Genomic DNA, 24,345 nt, shown 5'->3' with positions numbered 1-24,345 from the left:
ACCACTAACAATAACAAAATATGTTGATTTGTATTAATTGTGTTGATTAACATAAAAAAATATCAGGCAAAGACAGTGTTCAGTTTTTATACCAAATTTTTTATTTTTTGTATTAATTTTGTATACTCCTTGTCTTTGTAATATACAGGTCATTCATACAGTTTATGATATAGTAAATAGTAATTACACACAAGAGGTGTAACAAGCAACAGCCTGACAACCTCACAGACATGCATCATGCGCGCACACAAACACACACTCTCTCATTCACATACACACACACACATACAAACACAGAGGGACACATATCCCTTACACTTATTAAACAAAAAAGATAAAAATGTAAAACTTTTTTAAAATCACAAACCCCTAATTATTCTTCCTCCATTATCACCAGATTTCCATCATCTCAACTCTTGTTTTGAAAATGAGACAATATTTATGTTTCAACAAAATAAAAAAACAAACAAACAAAAAACAAATAAAGAAACTTAAAAAATGCAAGAAGGCTACTAAAGAAAAGGGCAAAGCAATTCTGAGGAGAGAGTAGGTTAATTCAGATCGCAGGCTCTGGTCCTAAACTCCTCATGGGAACAGAAGCACAAAAGAGCTGCGATATAGGTAAAAGAGCCATTGAATGACATCAATTTGTAAAACAATTAACAATTCAAATCCAACTCGACTTTGTGAAGCTTTAACAGAATCCAATGTGCTACAGAATTTAGAGACTTCATGTGACCTGGTGTTTTATTCAGTTAGTATCAATATGAGCCAGTGTATGTTATATTTGTATTAGAGAGGGTACAGGATTGAGGAAGGCAACAAACAAACTAGTCAAAAAGGGCACTCTGCAAGGTTTATGGCACAAATAACAGCACTGAGAGTAGTGGGCGCGTAGTGGGGCTAAACCTGAACCAGTCACACAGCGTGGCTTTGTGAAATCAGGGTGAAAGCCCTTTGCCAACATCTGGAGGGTGTTAGCAAAGGACACTTGATTGATGTATCCTCCTTGTCTCCTCTATGAGCATCACTGAACAACAAGTAGACCAAAGCTTAGGTCACAGTACTCGTCGATTCATCACATGCTGCAGCCAAAAACGTGAACTGATATTAAAATTTTACGTGAGATTTCTGACATAAGACATCACCTACTTCCAAGGTTCATGAAATAATCTGACAAAGACCAAAAGCTGAAACATGATGGTCTTACAATACAGTTGTTCTTTATACTGTTGCTAAGTGCTGCTGGAGTTGTGATACCCTAAGACTTTTTTGCTTCCACATGAAGTAGGTAAACTTACATCAAAATCCCTATTTTAAATTAGAATACAAACAGGTTAAAGCAGAAAAAGTCAGAGTACATGAAATGCCCACATTCTGCATCTTTCTTACGAACAATGAAAACCTTGAGAGTGATAATCCTTCCTTTGAAAAGAAAATGAAGCCGGTTGAGAGTGATGGTGATATGTTAGCACAGACAGCACAGAAAATCTGCAGACTAGCATATTACTGAGAGGAGGAATATGAAGAGAGCTCCTGCTGAATGCAGAACAGAAGAATTAAATCTAGTATGTCCATGTATGATGGAGCCGCATAAAACACTGGATGTCAGTAACTGCAGTAGTAGTAGTTAGTTGTTGCTTCGTTTTTGCATTGGAGCAAGCTGACACATTAGTCCATACACACATGCAAATACACATTCAAACCCCGGATTCGCTCCCCTAGCTGAGACTTTCCCAAATCATAATTTCACACACACACACACACACACACACACACACACACTCTCTCTCTCTCTCTCTCTCTCTCTCTCTCTCTCTCACACAGACACAAAAAGCCGTCATCATTCTTGGCCGTCCTCCGTGCGCCACTTCAGGAAATCCTCCTTTCGGGCATCTGGTTTGATCTGGTTCCTCATACCACCAAGCAGATTGGAGGTGGCTTCAGAGGCCACTATCAAGGGTCGAACTACGGTGGGTGGGATCTGCCGCAGGACACCGCCCACAGCACCAGGCAGACCCTTCTGTTCGTGGCCGCGGGATGCTACATCGCACAGAGTCTGAGCTGTGTCAATCACTCCCTGGAGGAGCAAACAGAATGAACATCACACACAGATTAGAAACCTGGTTATGTGTGGCAGAGAGCTTTTCTTCAAGAGAAATCTGGCTGCAGAAATCTGGTTTCTCTATTTCCCCATCCTGATTATGTAAACTGGGTTTTACATATGAGATTACCGCAGGAAGGCGACAGCACAGTTACTACAAGAATGTGAAAAAGTGACTGAGCTTAGGTTAAGTTTGGGCACGCACCTCTCTGACAGTGTCGTAGGCCTTGGCCACACCTTCTCGGAGGTCTGCAGGCTGGGCGGCTCTGCGGGGCCGGCTGGAAGGGGCCCGGCCCTCAGTGATGGCATAGCGATTCAGGGGAGGCGTTGGAGAAAGGATGTCATACACTGTTTCTGCTGTGGCCTGTAAAAATAGCAGAAAGAAACCACAAGTTAGTTTTCCTTATTCAAATCAAGAGTCTAAGGATAGAGTATGTTGTGTAGATTGTAAAGAGCTTTGAGGCTAATTTGTTATTTTGGGCTATATAAATAAAACTGACCTAACAAACACCTGAGGCCCTGTTTATTCTGATATCCTTCAACAACAAGTGTCCATGCAGTTGGACACAAAAAAAATTCCCGAGCATTTCTCAACCTCATATCTTCATTGAGTTAAATTGCTTTGTAACAGACGTTTTTCCTCTTTTGCAGAGAAAAATTTATTCCCAAAATGGCCCTTATGACAGCCATGTAATACATCTTTTATTCACAGTCACCAGTCTTAAACTACAGTGAAAAACCTTCCCAGACTCAGTACCTGTATGGCCTGCACCAGCCTGTTGCTGAGCTCCAGAGCAGCTGAAGCTGTTGAAGTGCCGAAGGACGCTGCCCCTCTCTGGAGACCTCGAATAATGCGTCCATCTTTCCTGTACTGCTCGATGGGCAACCAGAACAGATCCCTCACTCCATGGACTGGAGAAACACAGAGACGGGAAAGAGGGGATAAATGAGAGTGAAACAGAATAAAGAACATGTACATGTTAAGATGACAGTGTGTGTGCACAAGCAGTATCAACTCACACAGCTGGACAACCGAGTGCATGGGGCCAACACCTCCCAGAATGCCTGGCAGCTGATTCTTCCTGATGTCGGTCAGCCACTCTGTGACAGCGTACTGGATCACTTTGTCTACACCGAGGAGACTAGGGAGTGTTGCAGAAGAGAGAGTGAGAGACAAACAACTGAAGACTCTACTGGTATACTTTTCAAACATAAAGATCTGCTCTCAAAAGGTCACAAACTACAGAACACTGATGTGGGGTAGTTGCAAATTAGAGAGTCTCTCAGATAACAGTAATGTATCCACTGTAATGTAACGTAATGTTTGTTTTTCTACCCGTGTCTGCAGCACAGCCTCTTTAGCTTCAGCTCAGAACAGTTTAACTGGGCCAGGCCGATCAGAATCCCTGCAAACGTTCCCTGTGAAACAAAGAGCAGGATGGAGGGAAGGTGTGAAAGTACCGTCAGCTTGGACAATTACTTCCTGATCGAACACGCACGAGTCCTACAGATTTCTTTTTGATAAGCTTTTGGTCAGGCCAGGTGACAGATGAACTGTCTCACCTGTTCAATGACGACATGTTTGCCTTGATAGTCCAGCCAGATAGGCACTTCAGAGGTGAAACGAAACTCCCTGAAAAGGACAGAGGGACAGAATAGAGAAATTATCAATCAATAACTCTTTATTCATCTTAGACTAGCTGGCAAAGTGCACCCACTCTTATTTTAGCAATGTTCTGCTTTCCTTGTAGGTTACAGTTTACACATATTTGAACTTGTTGAACACAAGTGTCTTCACAACACAGAAAAACCTCCTTCTCCTTTGATTGCAACGCTCTCGATGCCTCCTGTTGAATTACTGTCAACATGTCAACATACCGGAAGTAGATTGGCTGGTCAGAGGAAGAGGTGGAGCCGGCAGAGGAGGAGCTTTGCTCGCTGTAGGTAGTTTCCACAGAAGCTGTGAGGTCAGGTCCCAGACCAGCAGCTGCCTCTGTCTCCTCAGACGCCTTCTGGGAGGGGTCTGCCTTCACTGAAAATAATAAAATGGAGACAGATATAGAAAAATACATATTTACCATTGTGTGTCTAAAAATAAATATATAAGAAATGTTAAACATGCTCAAAATTAGTTCAACTCCACAAAAGGTAGTTTAACAAATGAGAGAAGTCTACGTGATGGATCTTGTATAAAATCTTAATATTTATGTCAAACCCCTTCACATTAAGTATGAAAGACAACTGATGAAATATGCAGCAAAGAACAAAAAAATCATCACCAGACATATGTAGCTCACCTTCAGTTGCAGGGTCCACAGGCAGGTAAGGGTTAACAGAGGAAGCTAGATTACTGAAGAAGTCCTTCAGGAAGAAAAGTGCATCCTGAAAAGGAGATGTGGAAAAACAGGCTGGTTAGAGTGATCAATAAGCCACAAAAATTCTGTGATGTGTCAAAAAGCTTTTCTAGGCAGATCACAAAGACAAAGTTAAATTACTCTTGGCTTTGAGTTGCCTGTTGCCAAACTGCTGTAAGTTAAAATGTTTTTCATTTGTAATCAATTGCAAATGAAAATCAAGAATAATTCTAATGTTTTCTCTAATCTAGTTCTCTAATCTCAGTTCTAATGCTGGCAAACATAGCTGTTGTTTCTCCTAGGCCTGAAGCATTCACACAACAGCTTTGAATAAAAGTCACATCAGAGAACCAGGGTCAGTTTCTTCATTTTCTACACAGTGCAGATCTGAAGACTCTACTCTGAGACCGGGATTGAGTTTGGATGCACACAATTACACAGTTACTGTTAGTGTTCGGTTTCTGCTGCTGGAGTTACCTGGTCAATGTTCAGGCGTAACGGCAACAGGCTGACACGAAGACAGCACTCTGGACCACCTAGGCCAGACTCCGGACACACCTGCAGGGCCTTCACTGTCAGCTATAAAAAGAAAACACACAGTCAATGTCATCTTCATCACATCTTTCATTTCAGTAGCTTCTAAATCAAAGAGTCCCTCTGTCTGTCCATCCCCTGCCTCTCTGCTGCCTCACCATGTTGGAGTGGGCTCGGCGGGGCATGCTCTCGCTGGTGTAGAGGTAGAGGAATTTGTTGATTTGCGAGGAGGCCAGTCGGTCTCGAACCTCCAACTCCTGGACGATGAACACCTGCCTGGAGAGGGGCTGCTCGCCACTGGGACCAACTCCGACCACAGCTGCCATTGACCCCTCCCCATCCTGCCCCGCTACTACCACTGGATAGGACTCATGCTGGAAGGACACCTGGAGGATGTAACAGAAGGAATGTGTTGGGGAATGCGTTCCTATACTGCAAAATCAAATTTATGTTGAGGTAAACCAACTCATAATAACTCTTGAGTCTCAATCAATGTCAATACTGCAGAGTAAAAATATGTAGTGGAGTACAAGTATAAAGTAACATAGAATGGAAGCGGTTAAGTAAAGGGCATTTTCCGTCATGGGAACAGCACTTGACCAAGTTTGCTTATTATCATCCACCACTGTACCTTAGTGAGCTGGATCTCCATCAGCAGTGTGTGCTGACGCCCGCTGCCTCCTGCCCACCGCCAGGAGTTCTGAGGACGAGAGGAAGCGACGCAGCGAGATGGGGACCCACGAACACCAGCGGGGACTGAACGGCCTCTGCAGGGAGAAGAGGACAGAGAAAATAAAAGAGAGATGTAAAAGACTGAACAAATAATGGAATAATAACGTAAACCTAGTTGTGGCCCTGTGTGTGTGTGTTACCTGTTTGTCTGCTGGGCATGTATGGACATTGGCTTGCCGCCAAAGTCCTTGCCACCGTACAGATGCCAGACCACAGAGATCTCCCGCAGCACCACCCTGCTCTGGGGCACCGGGAAGCGGCTGGGGGCTCGGAGCAGGTCTGAGCTGCCTCGAGGCCTCGAGAAGTGACTGTCCTTCACTTTGATGGGACCCTGGGACAACACCGTCACCACAGGCTCCCCGTCCCTGGGCTGTAACAAAACCAACATATGGAGATTTTTGTAAAAAATCTGAGACGGAGTTTTGCTATGTGGCTAATGGGGAAGAAGAGGTTCGTAAGACAGACAAAAGAGGATAATAAAAGTAAGTAGAGAGACTCACAGGAATACCCATGCCAGGAGCTTCCAGGATGCAGAAGTCATCGTTGTCCGTGGAGCCCTCCGAGCCTTCCTCTGACATCATATCTGCCTGAGCCTCTGTTGCTGTGGCAACCAGTCCATCAAGCTCAGAGTCCTCCCCCTGCAAGACGGAGGGGCTGCGTTTCGGGGCTTCACCAGGGAACAGGTAGACGGAGACAGGCGAGCCTCTTGCCATGGAGGGTGAACCTGGAGAATCCAACAAAGTCCAGCATTGTGCAAAGAACTGTGGGCCAACCAAGCTGGTACTGTAAAAACCCTCCACCCTTTTCTGCAGCGACTAAAAGCCTCCTGAGCAGGTGTATGCATACAGTTGTAAATTACACTTCTTGTCTTACATCATAACTTATTGTGTTAGTTGGAAAAGAAAACTAAAGAATCGTACACACTGTCTATCACTTTAACTCACTTTATTAACACAGCAATTTGTTCCTAAGACCTTCACCAGGCAAAATCCACACAGGCCTCAACATACATTTAAAGGGTAAAAGGGCTCTGAAGGCAATCTCCTAAAGACAAGAGAATACATAGTGTAACATGGGAGTGATTTGTAAAAAAGTGTTCTTTTATTTAATGTCTCTAGAGGGCTTTACTGGCAGATATGTGTGTTTACCATTGTATGATCTCAGTGTCATGTTTTTCTTAATTTGAATGCATGGTGGGATTTGTTGCCGGTGTCCTCTGGTGGGCAGGTGAAAGTCTGCAGCCTTTAACATACATGGTACTGTTTGTCTTTATGAATTTTGCCTGATGAAAGTCTGAGGACTGAGACATTGTGTTAATGAAGTGAGTTCAACTGATGAACAGTGCACAGGATTCTTTGGCTGGTGCAATTGCAACCAATTTTGTTGTGTTAGTGAAATCTGGCAAACCAGGGGCTGAGTTTCATGTTTTTTTCCTGAATTCAGTTCAATGTGTGACAATATATTCCTCTGTCAAGCTTCAAGCATCATGTATGGAAATCAATTCAAATCAACCAGCCCACAGTCCTCTTCCTATACACAAGGACACTTGTCGTCATCACAGGATTGAACCGTGTTCTGTTCTCATGAGACAAACTCTGCCCTACCTGGGTCTAAACTTTCTTCTCGATGGCTCTTCTCTGTGTCAATTAAGGCATCAGCCAGATCGTACTGGTTGATCTCAGCGGTTTCAGCTGGAGGGCACGGCAGCAGAGAGGCAGGACTTTCTGACAACTAACAAGACAAGGCAAGACAATTTTATGGCATGTTTATACCAAATATGTTCATATATTATCGCAGTTTCATCTGAAATTGATCATCCATTCACTTTTACTTATCTAGGAAATTATTTGCAGGAGTCTTTATACTCTTCAGGCTGACTCGTCTAATAAATGAAGTTCATTTAAGTCACATTGAGTAAGAGAATCCACTTAATGCATAACATTTAAGTTGTATTTTATATGTATATGAGTAAATGGAGTGGCACTGACTTAACACAAAACCATTATTATATTCTTATCCATCCATTATCTTTATTCTCTAGTGAATACACGGCCCTTACTGGTAATTTCTGGCCAGCGATTTCAGTGGGTGAGGCGTGTCGCGGCGGGGGGTGTAGGTCACCCTGGGAGACCAGGTACTGCAGCAGATTGACAAGGGCAGCGCAGGAATCAGCACAGGTGTGCAGGTGGACCACATTGTTGGAGCAACGGAGCTCAAAGAGAGGCTGGGACTGGAGGAGACAGAGAAGTCAGAGAAGATTTATAGGCAGACACAGGAAAGAGGAAAGGTGGTGACAGAGAGTGAGGGAATAAGAGGAGGGAGAACGGGAGGAGACAAATATCACAAAAAAATATAAACCGATCGATATTCAATCAAATCCTAATCAAATCATGCAGCTACTGCAGGTTTCTTTTTATGCATTTGTTCATTTGCTCATTTGTTTTCCTCTTTTACCATGCAATATATCAAATGCTGATCAAATCTGTGTAAATCAAAGATTCTTGAAAGGTAATTTTTACACAAACAAATCAGAGTGAAACAGTAAACAGATTGCGAGCACTCACAAGTTTGCCTGTATCATTGCCTTTCCATGTGGTGATGGCGAGCTCCAGCAGGTCGATGTCCAGAATACACACATAATCTATGTGAGACAGAGACACATGATGGTTTTCATTAGACTAGTCAGTAATCAATCAATAATTCAGGCTTGAAACATTGTAACAAATATTATTGTTACTATTGTATAATTGTACAATTCGGCAGCACACACACGTGTATCATGTGTCTTACCTCTCCTCAAGTCAACGATGTCAGTCTCACATTTGTCAGAGAGGTAGAGAGCAGAGTCATCCAGGATGAATCTGACCACGGCGTAACAAAAACACATTTTAAACCAGGTTCTCACTCTGCAAGTCACCAGTTCATTTAATGTCATATAATCTGACAACATTTCAGACATCATTTTATTTACTGTGCTGATTATCATTCCAAAAATATTTTCAGTAAGTGTTTTATTCACACGGACAGCTGGTGGTGAACTGTACCTAAGGTGGAAGGTGGCAGTGTCTACGATGATATTACTGGACAGAGAGAAGGACTCCGCTGTGAACAACACTCGTAGTGGCAGATACAGAGGTCTGGCAAACAGAATTGCAGAAGATGAGGGTGAAAAAAATATAAGAGAAAGGCATCATTTACACTTGCATTTTAAATCTAAATCACTTTCTCAGGTGCATACCTGTAGTCGACGGCACAGGTAACGAGGTGTGTGTGGAGGACAGTGATGACGGCAGGTGCTGTGTAGCCCAGAATGGGATCATCAATAACATCCAGGAAGTCAACCAGCTGCAACAAAATGACACAGACAGACTCACTTGGCAGGTGATACAGAAAGTCAAACATTTTCAATTCATCCACCTAATTTGATTTCAACAACGAGAGTGGTTCACATTTGTCGGAATAACCCAATTGGTATAACTGGAAAATAAAACAAGCCAAATTGCATTTGATGTAATGAGAGCATAGGTCTGCAGGTCTATTTGGTTTTGCAATTACTCATATAAAATCATACTTTACTAAAATGTAATAGTATATACTTATTATCTTCGGGAGCAAGAAAAGTTGAGTTGTTGGGCTGGTGATTTAATACCGGTGGGTCCTGTGAGGAAAGAGCTACCAGCACGGACAGGATGATGTTTCTGGCCAAGTCATCTGTGTCCTAGGATTTTTCTTTAATGTTTTTTATTGTCTGGATGGAAAGATCTGCAGACATTATTCTGCTCTGTATAATCACTCTGTGATATCTGATTGACTTCTGAGTTATTCTGTCATTAACTGTAATTTACCCTTTTTTGTGTCCCCACTTTCTCAAAAGCTGCTACATCTACATGAGTGATTTACAACTCCTCTAAAATCACCTTCAACTCCCCTAAAGCAAGCGCCTGAATGACAGTTTATGTAGTTGGAAAAAATGTTGGAATATCATAAGCAATAGCACAATGAAGATTTTCTAGTTTTCTAGAAATCGGTATCTCCGTCTCCCTCTTTCTGCACTCCACATCTTTTCACATTTTCCAAATGTCTATTTCTGTATGAATGTGGAATGTCAAAAATGTTTGTCTAGAGAGAGAAAAAGCCATTTTCTAACTCTTAACACTAGATCCTTAAATCTGTCATTTCTCTGCTGAAAAATGGCTCAGCGGTTTCCCTGCACTGTAGTTGTTCTCCAGACATTCGATGCATTATCGCACTTTCACATTAGGCAAGTAAAGTGTGCAGTAAGCAAAAACAACTCAAAATGCCTAGAAATTAAATGATAAAAATACCAAAAGAATACAACTGTTTTTACAACTGTTTTTAGTGCTTTCGAGGTCAAGGTAGAATTTTATTGTCATTCTGTCAATATAAAATACTCAGTATACATGGGAACAAAACTGTGTTCCTTAAGTGATTCAGTGTACAAAGACAGTAAAGTGCAAGTAGAATGAAACTGATGTACTTTTAAAAAAGAAAATTGCAAGACAAGAAAATACAAAGAAGACTCTATGATCTGTAACACGACTTGTTTTTAGCTTCTTTGTGCTGCTTCTCACCTGCTCGTGCCAGCTCTGATTGGACTGCGTCATGTAATGTCGCATTGTAGCACCTTGAAGTCGAAGGGCGACTAGGAACTCCTGCGAGGAGGCGCAGAAACAAATATTAATTCATTATAAACTTGCACCAACACCAGAACCGGATGCATGAGGAGGACGTACCTTGACATTCCTCTGGAGGTCCAGTGTGATTTTGATGGCTGTAGATAACATCTGTAGCTCCCCCTCCCTGCCGCTCACGCTGCTCACACCCACCTCTGTGGGGTAGATGGTGGGGTCCAAATGTTTTGGTGGAGTGAAGCTGGGCATCTCCAACCGTTGTGGGATGGGGGTGTCTTTCACCACCGCTGCAGCGGTGTGGAGATGACCAGAAAGATACATTAACATTTTCTACTTGGCATTAGATCTACTTCAACATAATTTGAAAAGGAGAATATGAATTACGTTGCGATTAAATGTTTGCAAACAACAAGACAATGTGAACCTCGGTGGTAGAGCTCCACTCGTCTGCTCTCCAGACACAAAAAATTGAGATTAGGGTCGTTCTGGTGCTGCGCCACGCTGAATATCTTCCCTCCTTCCAAGTCGAGCACAATCTCCCCATGACTCTCGTCCTCCTGAATCAATGAAATGCAGTGGAAATGGTTAAGAAAAACAGAAATGATTTGATAACAACGGACACAGGAACAAAAATTTTAGATTTGACTAAGCAACCTGACAAAACAAACAACATGCTCAAGAGCTGATGCAGTTAAACTCATCAGAGCCCTCTTTAAATTCTGCGTCCTCCTAATATTATGGTTAGCAACCACCTGGCACACCTTCTTGTCTGTTCTGGCTTGGAGGCGTCCTTTGCCAATAATCACAGTGAGGGAGAGGAGGCTGAGGTTGTGGTTTGGGCGAAGAGCTGACTGTTGTGTCCTTCCAGATGATTCGCTGGCCAAAAAGAACTGAGGATCGTCCTCTTCTGAATCAGAGTCTACGGCACAGATTGCGAGAAAACAGAGGAAAAAAATACATTATCTGTTCATCTGGAGGGACAAACCTCGTCCACAGACAAATAAAATATCAAACTTGTGTATGTATGGGAAGTTATAATTATGTCTAATAGATCTACATGTCAGACTCACCCAATCTAAAGGCTGACTTGCAGAGCTGGAACTCATCGTGACGATGGCGGCCTTGATCGGGGCTGTGGGCCGAGGGGGGAGGAGGGGGAGGCGGCTCCCACATCAACAGATCATTGTTGATCCTTTTGGAGAAAGAGGTGGGTGAAGAAAATTAAACATTACTTCTGATGCAGTATTTAAGACCAATATAATAACAAGGACACCACTACTATGCATTTTGTAACTTGACCCCGAGTGAACTTAGAGAACAATACAATCTTGTACAGTGAAAAAGATCTAAACTTATTTTCTTTAAATTTAAGTAATTCTACTGAAGATAATTTAACTTGTGGGGGGATTCCTGGATACTGTGAGGACAGCACTCACATTTACTCTACTCTTGACATACCTGTTGTAGACGCTCTGGAAGGCCTGTTTGCTGGGCAGGAGGATGTAGGCCAGTGGCAGGCTGATGTCCACAGCACACTGACACTGAGCGACGCACTGCGCCTGAAACTGACGCATCTCCTCCGGGTCGGCTGGTATCACCATCTAAAACAAGAAAGGAGGAAAGGGGAGGAGGAATGAGTTAGGTCGGGAAGGTCGATAAGACAGCTGATAAATGCGATGTGCCATTTTTTTTTTCTGTGTGTCAACACGCCTCCTCAGTCTCAAACATGGTGCGGTTGGAGGAGAACGGCGAGCTGGTTTTGTTGTTGAGTTCACAGTGACTTTCAAAGAAGGCAGATCCCAGGTCGCCGATGAGGCCCAGGTTCATCCCACTCAGACCTGCTGCTGGGCCCTGAGCCTCACCTCCACGCACATGCACTGATATCCTGTTCACAGAAACATGAGGACAGATTGATTGTGAAAGGTGATACTGGTTTGTAGTAGATTATATTATAACAATATTATCCGTCTGATTTCATGAGCAAGAATTATTCAATTTAGAAGCAGAAACTCCAACTTTATCTTGGGGAGCATCAGATTATAGCATGTAGCTCAACAGCTAAAAATGTTTTCATGAAATATGTATCTAATTATTCTCATGATCACCACTACTGACCTGGGCAGAGAATCACAGTTCTTCTTCACTCTGATACAGGGGAAAGAGCCGCCCTCCCAGCCCTCATACGACCCTGGTGAGACACAACACCTCAGTTCTCTACGCCACATTTCAAATTAGGTCCCTGATGCATAATTTTTTAATTCTAATTTCAGTTCTTACATTATTAAGGGGAAATAAAGTAATGTGTTACTGAATTGCGATCTAAATTTCCACAGGGCAGGACTACATGCAACAGCAAAGTGTAACAGAGCTACAGTCAGTCTTACATATCAAGCCCTTTAGATACATTTTCCACCACTTCTATGAGCGGCTCATAATAAAACTAAATATTAATGGCAACACATTAACAAAAACAAGGGTTTTGTTGTCATCAGCTGAAATCTACGTTGAGCCGTTGGCATTGGTCGGTATACTGTGTGTCTGTCAGTAAAAACAACAGTAATGTATATACGAGTGTGTTCCCACCGTGCAGGTCGCTGAAGGAGGCCTCCAGCAGCTGGGTGAGGCAGGGAGCCCATGGCTGTCCTGGGGCGGTCTGGCCGCCCTGGAGGTCTGGGGCCTCCTGGTGCTTCAGTTCCAGCTCCATCAACTCCAGCACCAAGGTCTCCTGCCGCACCGCCCTCTGAGTTGGAGGCCGGCGCTTAGGGAGGGGCCGCAGGTCGGGTATGGGGAAGCGAAGCTTGAGGATGGCGTGTGGGGAGAGGAGGGTGAAGGAGGAGCACAGCTCACTGCTCTGGGTCTGAGAGGAAAGACAGTGAGAAATCTCTTAGTATTTATTTATCAACAGAAAGTTAGCTGAACATGGATTTGAGGAGTTACAGACAGTCACACCTGTAATTAGCGTTGACCAGTGAGTAGCTTGACTAAGAGCTTAAGGCCAATTAGAAGACTACCGAGAAAGTGCTTATTTACCCTTATGCCTGGCAGTTTTCTTCATGGTTGCGTCAGCAAAAATATGATCAGTCAGACATGACGGGATTACCTTCTCAAGCTTTTTCCAAAAAGCTTTGTCTATGTTTGGTGTCCTATTGTCATGCTGATGTAAAAATCCATGACTCTGCATAACCAAACAGGATTACTTCAACGTTTTACTGCTAAGCTATGAGCAGTCTGGGTTATTCTACAGATGGGCTGCTGTACAGAAGAAAAGCTCAAAACCATAATTAAGTACCATCAGTGAACAGCATACAAAACACAATCTGGTAAATCTACTGTATGTAGTTAGATAAATATGCTGGACAAATTACAAACTCTTGGAGAGAGCAGGTCATTGTTCAGTTTGGTCATCTTGGTGTGGTTTTGATTACAAATAAATATTGTGTTCTACCCCAAATTAAGATAATAATTCTGCTTGAATTAGGCACATGTATTTCCACCATTATTATCCATGACAAAGCAGGTGTAATAACATGTCAGTTGATTTCCTCTGTGCGCCATGTTTTGTGACATGACTGTTACCTTGGTTACTAATCATGGTTTCAGGTGAATTGGGGTTTACATTTTTAGGGCTCTTTGTATATTTTTCTTTGATGATGGGATGAGTGTCTGTGGGGTTGCACCTGTGTGAGTCCAGGTCCAGCAGTCTGTGTGGGGCAGTGGCTGAAGGCTTTGCTCAGGCTCCCCAGGCGACTGAGGATGTCCAGGTCCAGCTCTGCACTCAGCTCTGCCAGCTCCACTCGCACCACACTGTCCCGCCGCACGACCCGCTGTTTACCCTGGCAACACACAAACATGCACACACGACATGTCTCAAAGACTAATGTATCCATTTTCTGATAAATTATTGTTATCATATTGCCACCCAGTTGCTTACTGTTCAGACTCTACTATGATACAGTTTGTTAAATTACAGATTTTTTTTGTAGAACTTATCAATATTACACTAAGGGAAACATTTCAATGATAAATCTTTGTAATACATTTTATTAGATATAAGAGATTCAAGTTGGCATGAATATGCTTATGAGTTTTGGCATTGTCACAATCCAGGTTTTCAATGTTCAGTTTTACTGCTACCAAAGCGCGCGCGCGCGTGTGTGCGTGTGTGTGTGTGTGTGTGTGTGTGTGTGTGTGTGTGTGTGTATAAATGTGTACCTTACGCAGGTGTTTTTCACAGAGGCTGTAGTGTAGTTGGGCACACGGTCTGGCTGCTGCTCCAATTGTGAACAAACCAGATTTCTGGAACTGAAGCAACTGGAAAGAGACGGAGGGAAACATGTTGGACTATCAAGTCTTCCTTTTTAGCTTGGTAAGAGAACAACAAACATAAACTACTTTCAGCTGTGACAGCAGTATTCAGACACCTTACACCTTATGTGATCGCTTATCGCTGCTAATGCAATCACCATTGGCCCCACTGAAAATATAATGACCTAATGTGAACAGCCAGTCAGTTGAAAAGCTACATTATATTTTCTACCTCGCTGTACTGAGGCTTTCCGTCCTCCCAGAGGCACTCTAACAGCTCCATTCTGCTGAAGGAGAGGTCAGAGGTCACGGCTCGACTGTGGCGTCTCCCGCTCTTCATCTCAAAAGCAACCTGCACTGCTGCTCCTGTCAGTCTGGAAGAGAAGACAACAGAGAGAATTGGACACAAATTAGTCACTCTCACTCTCTAAGAGTAGACTGTACAAAGCCAAAACAACAGTGTTTGGCAAATTACATAATTTAAAGTGTTTTTAACTTTTCAGAAATGTACCGCATTCCCCTTTATATATTTCTTCTATATATTCTGCAGGCCCAAAATAAGTACCTTCAAACCTGCAACTGTTCTGCAAAAAGTCCACATGAATTATAATTCAGCAAGGACAAAATATATGTGTGTTTTTCTACCTGAGATGAGAGTGTGGGCAGGCCTTGGCAAAGCCACCTCTCAGATGGTGGAAGTCTCTCTCGCTGAACATGCTGTCTTTGAAGAAGGCCAACTCCCGGAAGAACACCTGAGACACCTGAGCCAATGACGAGGCTCCATCGAGGGTAGAGGGCAGGTCCTCCTGCAGCAGGGTTAGGGTGAGCCCGCCAAGCGTCACACGCAACAAAGCATCAGGCTTCAGCTGCTCTGCCTGGCCGCTGTGTGAGCGTCCTGCAGGGAAGAGGGTGAGAGTTCAGAGAGATCTGAGAATAGTTCAGTACTTTGCACTGCTGATAGCTCATTTTACCTCTGGTCCGGCTGCTGGCCTGCGGTAGACTTGACAGGCAGCCCGCTACAGGATATCGCCTGGGACAGTTCAACATGCCCTGACAGGGGAAGGTAAAGCGGAAATCAGATTGATAAGTACATTTACAGGCTCCAGTTCTGTGTTTGTTGTTGTTCTCTGTAAGTAAGTGAAGAAAGACGACAAATTAACATAACATTAATATTAAAAATACTAATATTATTCTTGGCAAAACTAGTACTAGATACCAATACTAATATTGACTCTCAAGGGCAATAAGCTTATTGTGCATGCTGTATCAGACATCTGCCAACAAACACACACAGGCTGTACCTGTGCAGTCAGTGCTGCAGGCTGCGTGAAGCTGGCTACACTGTGTGTAGAGGACTCCATATCACTGTCTGACATCTCGCTGCCGGAGCGCACAGACGTCACACTACTGCTCATCCCACCAGGACCCATAGAGTAAAACATTTCTGCACGCACACGCACACACGCGCACACGCACACACGCACGCACGCACACACACACACACACACACACGCACACACACACACACACACACACGCACACACACACACACACACACACGCACACACACACACACACACACACGCACACACACACACACACACACACAGACACAGACACAGACACACGTTATTTACTACAATGTACACAAACACTTTGTGGCAAGATTATTTTCAAAGTCATTTCCAGATCAGCAAACTCTTTTGTAAGTTTAATTAGCAATGTATTATAAGCATATGTTAATGCTATATATTGATTTATTATCCGAAGATTTTGTTTTACAATTAGAGCAACATTTTCCACCATCCAAAAGAAACCCCATTTGTTCAATTAATGAATGTTATTTTTGCTGTTTTCAACAGTGTCTTTAACTTATTAAAGTCTCACTTTGGAAGGAAACTCTTCATATGTATATTACACAGGAATAAGTCAGTGTCTGACATGATTAAAAACTACACTACACCTTCAGGAGCAGGCCGGGTATCTCAGACAGATATGTTATAAGTGAACCTTTGCAGCTCTGTATACCTCCATTCTCCAAACCGGTGACATAGGGTTCCAGGTCAGACTCCATATCCCACTCCCTGTCTCTGGGACTGGAGCCCAGCTGCTTACTAAGGTCCTCCTCAATCATACGCAGGTCGTCCGAGTCTAACGGGCGGCTGTGTATTCCACCACACTTGGTCTCTAGCTCTGGGGGAGAGAGGACAGAGAAATGGATTCATACATGCACAAAAGAGAACCAGACAGAAACCAAATTGTGTGACGTCATGTTTATGAGACATTTATAGATGTCTGTGACCTTATTGTCTGGTTCTGAACTACAGAGAAAACAGCACAGACTTCTTCAGGCTTACTATTAGTCTGCATTTCAATGTATCTGTGTCTGTGTATCTAAAGCTTGTGGACACACAATTACCTTGTGGTTCCTAGACACATAAGAAGTAATGAATAACCAGTGAATTTGTAGTCTGACTTTGAGTGCATGCAGGAATGTAAGTATTAGTACATTTTACTCATTATAACCACCAAGGATGGTGAAATTAGTATTTGTCCTTCCTCTTTCATTTAAAAGCAATTTAATTTGTGGACAGAAAATCACTATGAAGTCTAATGCCCATCTGATTATTTATAATGTTATCATAACGGGGCTCACTGTGACCTGACTATACCTTGACTGGTTTTTGCTTTCAGCTGACCAAATCGCCATCTTTTAAAATTACAGAGGCACATGACATAATCACCGTGATATATTAAACACATGTTGATAACAAGGATCAGAGGTTCAGTTTCAGACTCAAAATTTTCATGAAAATGTCATTAAACGTTGGGTTTTTCATCCGTGTTTGGATCTTGAGCGTTCAGTCACATGCGTTAAACTGAAAAAGCAGTAACCCTGCCTTTGCATTGTTTCATGTACAGTTTATCAATGTTTTAGTGTACCAGTGTCTATGCAGAGGGCTGCCAGCAGGTCTGTCAGATGGGTTATTTGATCTGGAGACAGCAGCATGTGGACACAGCCTACCTTCCCATCCAACTCCAACTGATGAACAGAGAGAAAGAGACAGGAAACACATGTCAATACAAGAGAACAGTTGCATTGTCTAAACCTTCAGTGTGTTACAATACACACACACACACACACACACACACACACACACACACACACACCTTTGGTCCAGGCAGCATGTCGTTCTGTTTGATCTTGACTATGGTCTCAATGAAACCGGAGCAGCTTCCTATGAGCAGTGGCTGAGATGGAGGACAGTGAGGGGCTGCCAGGGGCTTTGCCTGTTCCTCTTCCTCCTCATCTTCATCTTCCTCCTCCTCCTCCTCCTGCTCCTCCTCTCCTTCACTTGCTGCTGCTGAATCTTGTTGTTCCTCCTCAGGAGGACTCTGAGAAATGAAGTCAAATCTTTGAGCATTTTTGGTTATAGATCTACGTTACCTAAAAGATCACACTGGGGTTTTTGTCAGGATTGTTACTGTGGAACATTTCCTCCTCCTTCACTTATTTGCTGCCCATTTATTCATGTACGAAATGAAAGTCAGTTTTGAAGACAAAGAAGGACCACACCAGTATGTTCCACTAAGTTGACAAATTAACTCAAGCGTGTATTTTTATGTTGCCGCTGACAACCAATAAACTTGTTATTTCTGTTTGTTTCTGTTTGGCTGTGGCGCAGAATATTGTTGAAGCCTTTGGAGTTTTTACCCTCTTCTTTCTTTTCATCTCGACTTTTTAAATGTATTTTTTGTGGTTCCTTTACAATCATTCATAACATCATTAGTTATTGGGTGAGTAAGTAAACTGAATAAATGATACAGAACATTAAATTATTATTCATGTAAGATAAGTGTGATGGAAAAAGGTAAAAAAATAAACTAAATCAGACATAAAGATTAGTCATAAAGAATCCTTAGTAAGTCACTATGGTGTCCATCACCTGTACTGTGCCAGTGCTGTCATAAAACAGCTGAACAGCGCTCAGCTGGAGGATCTTGTGCAGGAAGGCAGGCGGCTGGTGGATGTCGACAGGCACGGCAGTCTGGCTAGCTGGATCTCGCACCGCCTCATCAAAGTACTCCAGCCTGGTGCGACACGTGCAAACAAACACACACATTATTTAGCGCTGTGACAAAAATGAAATTCAGAACATGTGGGAGAAAGTGTAAATATTAAGAACTGAAAAGAAAAGGGCTGCTGTTCCTCTGGTGCATATGATGAAGTAGCCAAATCTACATTGTGACAGCAAGAAAATTTGTTTATGGTAATATGATTTCCATTCGGAGAAAAAGTTCATAGTTACTCTGACACACAACAGAGAATTGTTCATGGAAATGATGCTATAGTTTTAAAATCAATATACCTTACAATGACGTACTTATCAGTACAAGCAGTACTTAATATTTTGTCTCTGTTTACTGACTCAAGGTCCGTTTCACTGAAGTACAATTACAGTATACTGCAAGTGCCATGATCTCAGCGAGACAACCGGAGCCAAAGCTTCCTGTTTAATAAACACTACCACTCTAACATGCCTCATGGGACTCAGATCAGTTGTTCTGTTAAAAATCAGGAGATTTGTTGAGACGACAGGGCCTTCTGGTTACTGACCCCAGATCAGGACAGCCATCCTGAGAAGCTTTGTCAATGAGCCAGGAAAACAAAAAGGGTTCAACAGAGTCACAGTAAAATGCCAACAGAGTCATGGAACATGTGGGACATACAAGGACATTGGTTTGGTTTCAAACGTGGGGGCATTGTATTCTAATCCTTCCTAAGATGATTTTAACTTCCTTTACTACAAAGAGTCCTGTGCTTTACTGTCTTTTTCTATGATGCTAAATTCTATGTATTTTTTAGCACAAAATAAACTGTAAATAAAAAAAAAGGATTCTATAATTCATTAAATCTGAAAAAAACCTCGGTCTGAAAACTATTTTTAACCCTGAGTGTTGTCGACAGGTTTTCCTTTCAGGCAACATAAACTCCCAACAACCCAACAATAAGGTGAGGCAGCCTGGATGTAGCATGAGAGATTAAACACAGGGCAAAAAGTATGAAAAGTCAACATTTAAACATTTTTTCAGGCTCGGGGTATAAAGTAAATACATTAAATGCAATAACAAACAAATAACAAGATTCATTTAAAATTTAAATTCCATCACACAACTATTAATATTAACATTTACTATTAGATAAACATTACATCAACATAAAATTAACATGTTTTGCTTAATGTGTAAATTTAACAACAATGAATGAATTCCATAGTCAAATGTCCTGCCGGCCTGTGCAGACAGCAGCTGCATACACCACTTCAGCTTGTGGGTTGCCCTGTTGTGGCAACAGATGGTATGAAATTGTATGTATATGTGTGGATTGTGTGTCCTGCTTGTGTTTCATATGCAATCTGGCAACTTGGACAACGTCAGACAAACATGCAAAACATATGGATCTGTGTATGACGATTATTTATAATAAAGATTGTGGGGCATGCAAGTTATGAGTTTCCCAGGAGAAACAAGAAAACGGGAGGGCACCAGGAAAGTACCTTGAAATACAAGGGACTACCGGGAGAAACAGGAGTGTTGGCAAGTGTGCAAATGTAGTACTAATAATATTCTCATGTGAGCAATAATAATATGTCATTTGATTGGGATTGAGCACTGCAGTTTCAAAATAGTGAAGATATTATGTCAACAATGCAGTAAAAGCAAAATCAACCATTAAAAACCATAATCGCTTTCAATAAATTATGGTTGCACACTTCATGATTATTATTTTATCTATAGTCATGCAACCAATGTAATCCCTAGTTGACCACAGCAACAGCGACTGTGTTTACATTACACTTATCCATCAATTTCATGCTCACAGACTCCCTGACATCCCACATTGATGTCACCTTAATTGCAGCCTGCAGTTATTTAAAAACCCTGTTCAGGTGAATGACTTTGTCAATACTGACCCTGTGTAAGCTTCACACTGAGGCTGTCTGACAACACAAGTCCAAGTAGTGCAAGTTCATAATGGAGCATGGGCCTCTGCTCTTATCTGCTGATGAGCAGAGAGAAGATGAAAACTAATTCTTGGCTTCCATCTGGCTTTCCCTCTCCCCTAACAGTAATATAAGTGCTGATGTTGTTGAGTTACAACATTACTGATCACAGACATACATTTAATTTATTTGTTATCAACTGTGTGATAAACTGTGACATATGGCAAATAAGAAGCTGTGGGAATAAAACTGGATAACTGTATTAATATATTAGAGGAGATGTAGAAAATGCTAACCACTATGTGTCAGGTCATTCTGTGTAGTTTGTTCTTTGCTTTTGTTGCCTGAAGTGCTTCAGTTCCACGTTGTGTTTCAGTTTGTATCTCCACCAACAAGGGCTACAGAGCATTTTTATGTCCTTATAACCACGGCCGATTTATAAGCACACTTGTTCACACATGTACTTTGACAATAATGATGCACTGATTTCAATACAGTAGACAAGATGTTGGATAATTTTAAGCCTCTTTGAGTTGAAACCACAACTACAACTTATACGTTTTTTGTTTTGATCAGGCCCAAAAAGACTAAATAAATAAACTGTTCACTTGAGGAATATGCCATAATTAAAGAAAACTAAAAACTATACCAGGAAGCCCATCCTGTTAAAGCTATAGCTGGTGTTAAAATTAGAGGGAAAATTACATGTTTAGTGGCTTTGCATGGACTATGTTCTTTTGTAGAAGAAATCATCCCGACTCATTTGAGCTGATCCTCTTCATATTTCTAGGGCAGTGTAATTATTTAAAAAGGCAACTCAGGTAGGATTTTCTATAAATATATTATTTCCAAATGAACCATAAAAGTGACCTTTGAAGTTGCATTTCTAAAAGCCCCATGAGCTGCTTTCTGTCACCATGTTTCAGTAACAATAGTAGCACCAGTAGTAGTTGTAGATGAAAATGAATTAGCTACAGTATATATAAATCATACACTTTCATACATAGAATTTTAAAAAATACGAAATAATGGGCACAAAAACATGAAGGTGGAGTAAGAACCAAAAGGACTTTGAGTGGACATAACAGTCCAGTTTTTCTTTATTTACTTTAAGTGAGTCTTGAAATGTTAACTCCAACCTACCGTTTGATGTGCACCTCTAAGGCAACGCCTGTATCCAGGTCCAGGGGCTGGTGCTCGATGCGGACAATAGTGTCTAGAAAGGTGACTTTAATACGACGAAGGACTGCAAACACAGATGAGACGACAAACATGCAAAGTTACATTAGTGTTTATCTTTCAAATCCTCTCTTCTTAGTCATGAGTGTGTGTTCAGACTGGATTTTCACTGGAGAAATATTCCCACTAATATTGTCAAGAGTGTTCATTATTACTGCGGGAGAATTTTGACGTCTACACATCGACACACACAGTTTTCACTCACCCGTCTCAATGGTTTGTGCAAACATCTCAAGCCCCTCCAGCGGGGCAGGTGGCTCCTCGGACGCCTCCGGGGGGTCCTTCAGGCACTCCTGAGCCAGCTGCATGCTGGAGGTCATGCTGGATGACCAACCCTGGGAGTCCCAACCCCCACCTGAGTGCAAATAAATGCTGATTCACAATCAGCCTTGAATTGGCCATTTAAGCTCTTTAACCTATATTCTCTCTGTGCTTTGACAAAGATGTAGTGCAAGTGACATGTGCACACTGCCTTTGTGACTGGGACACTTAATACTCCCAATGCAATATTGTGACATAAAGTTAACAATTTACACATGGAGATTGTGTTGGACCTCCTGTGTTTTCTGGAGACCAGTGCAGAGCTGAGAGGATTAATTAAGTCAGGAAACTAATTAATTTGTTGACAATCATTTCAGTCGTTTTTAACTAAAAATGCAAAACATTATTTGGTGCCACTTACTCAAATGTAATCATTTTCCATGGCTCTTCCTCATATGTGACAATTAACTGATTACTTTTGGGGTTTTGCTCTGACAAAACATTCTGACTATGTCAGTTTGGGCTGCAGAAAAACATAATAGGCTTTGAGTAACTGAGAAGAGTTAAGAAATTGCAGCTTTAGAGAAGTGGTTTGATTAAAAGCACACAAAGGTCTTTGCAAATGACAAGTGGACTTGTGGTGAAATGAATCTGCCTGAATGTGTGGAGCCCTCCACCCTCATTCACATCTTGATGTGTGCATCTTTTTCTATATTCTCTATATATTCTATGTATTCAATATTTCTATATGCACTTCAATATTAAATCTTACCAAATGGACACTTATCTCTGCTCACCAAGAGACAAAACAAGAGATCTACTGCAGGAATAATTGTGGTAAAACAATAATGAAAACAGGAACAAATTAGTCCTTTGAACATTAATCATTATTTTGGACCGCACTCGTCAAATTTGGACAGCATGAGTCTAATAAACCCAAGAAGATCCTCCCTCACTCAACCTGTGGCTGACTGATGTGTTTGGTAGAAGGGAATAGGGAATAGGGGGAAATCCCAAGGGTTGACTCAAGAAGTTGTTTATGAGTGAACTTACTGGTCCGGTACTTGGGTCGACATGTTATCTGAAGACCAGAAACTTCTAAGGTGCAGTGATCAGTCAGGAGAGCTTGCCAGGGGATGGTCACTGCTATGCTGCTCACAAAGCCATCCACTATCTCCAGAGGAGCTCCCAGAGACTCCAAAAGCTCATTGACCGCCTGGAGTAAAGAGGAAGCAGTGAGTCAGGAGAGAGGGAAGAAATACAAAGTGAAAGAAATGAGAATAACTGTTTCATATCCATCCTATCACTCTGGACGTAGCCTTATAAAGCAAAGAAGTGCATAGTTAGCATAGCAGAGGGAAATATATCTGTTCAGAGTGTTTAGACACTAATGAGAGATACAGCTAATCTGGTGGGCTGGTGTTAGTTTCCCAGGAGTGTATTTCCTCGAAGAAATGCGAGCTAGGCTATGAGCATGACGTTGAAGATTGTTGTTGAACTCGAGTGCAGTTGCGAAACAGTCAAGGGTGCACGAGTCGGACAAAAACACACGATGACTGCTGCTGTGGTGGTGGAAAGTTGACAACCACTCTGTCCTCTCTTGATCAAAACTCACCCAGACATCGAGGTTGATTTCCTTGATGACACCGCTGCCGTTGTACAGGTCCAACCCCAGCTGGTCCAGGCTCAGTCGTTCCTGCAAAAAGTGACCGAGGTAGTGCTGCAAGAGGTATCGACAGGCCCGCTTCTTGATTGAGCCCGACCAGGGGAAAAGCCAGCGAGACATAGGGCCAGAGAAAGCGGGGAGAGGGAGCGAAGAGGTGGCGGAGGAGAACGAGTGCGACTACAGTCCACTGGCAACTGCATAACAGACTAACACAAAGTGTGCAAAAACAAGGAATGAGCCACAGCTAGCTACAAGGGGCTAAGGAAGGGGTAAACCGTAACTCTAGTTCCCCCCTAGGCTTGACACAAAAACTAGAAAATCCTTTGTGTCAGGACCGACGAGGCTCCCACGCTACTTGACGAGACGTTACTCCAAATGTCTGTAGCTGTCTCGGCTCATGTTTTCTATACGTTTCAGTCGAAGCGGAGCGACAGGTCCTGTTGGTGCGTATCTCCTGTTTCAGGGTTGTTTATTGTTATCATACGCCAACTGA

The 24,345-nt window shown here is 42.3% G+C and overlaps 1 protein-coding gene across 2 annotated transcripts; it reads right to left on the bottom strand.

The window, feature by feature from the left end:
- Positions 1–99: 99 nt before the first annotated feature.
- On the bottom strand, positions 100–24,288 carry atg2a (autophagy related 2A). Of its 2 annotated transcripts, none has more exons than XM_022760021.1 (42): positions 23,802–24,288; positions 23,240–23,402; positions 22,131–22,280; positions 21,830–21,932; positions 18,629–18,773; positions 17,853–18,077; positions 17,625–17,724; positions 16,710–16,874; positions 15,983–16,125; positions 15,653–15,731; positions 15,327–15,576; positions 14,914–15,055; positions 14,589–14,687; positions 14,054–14,209; positions 12,960–13,233; positions 12,492–12,564; positions 12,087–12,261; positions 11,835–11,977; positions 11,447–11,568; positions 11,138–11,295; positions 10,801–10,933; positions 10,479–10,663; positions 10,317–10,397; positions 8,963–9,069; positions 8,769–8,861; positions 8,515–8,585; positions 8,289–8,365; positions 7,784–7,954; positions 7,329–7,455; positions 6,225–6,448; positions 5,865–6,094; positions 5,624–5,759; positions 5,151–5,378; positions 4,936–5,037; positions 4,402–4,486; positions 3,983–4,136; positions 3,668–3,737; positions 3,441–3,523; positions 3,125–3,246; positions 2,862–3,016; positions 2,310–2,468; positions 100–2,080 (listed from the first exon to the last, which is right to left on the bottom strand). In XM_022760021.1, the coding sequence occupies exons 1-42, from the start codon at positions 23,970–23,972 to the stop codon at positions 1,844–1,846; spliced, it is 6,066 nt and encodes a 2,021-aa protein (XP_022615742.1). In that variant the 5' UTR covers positions 23,973–24,288; the 3' UTR covers positions 100–1,843. The 2 variants fall into 2 exon arrangements, with proteins under 2 accessions (XP_022615742.1, XP_022615743.1); XM_022760022.1 differs by having other exon boundaries at positions 14,054–14,200.
- Positions 24,289–24,345: the final 57 nt, after the last annotated feature.

Source organism: Seriola dumerili, unplaced genomic scaffold (genome assembly GCF_002260705.1).
Source record: "Seriola dumerili isolate Sdu_G_001 unplaced genomic scaffold, Sdu_1.0 BDQW01000331.1, whole genome shotgun sequence".
Lineage (NCBI taxonomy): Eukaryota > Metazoa > Chordata > Actinopteri > Carangiformes > Carangidae > Seriola > Seriola dumerili.
The sequence above is the reverse complement of the archived record's forward strand: the minus strand, read 5'-3'. Positions and strand labels throughout refer to the sequence as shown.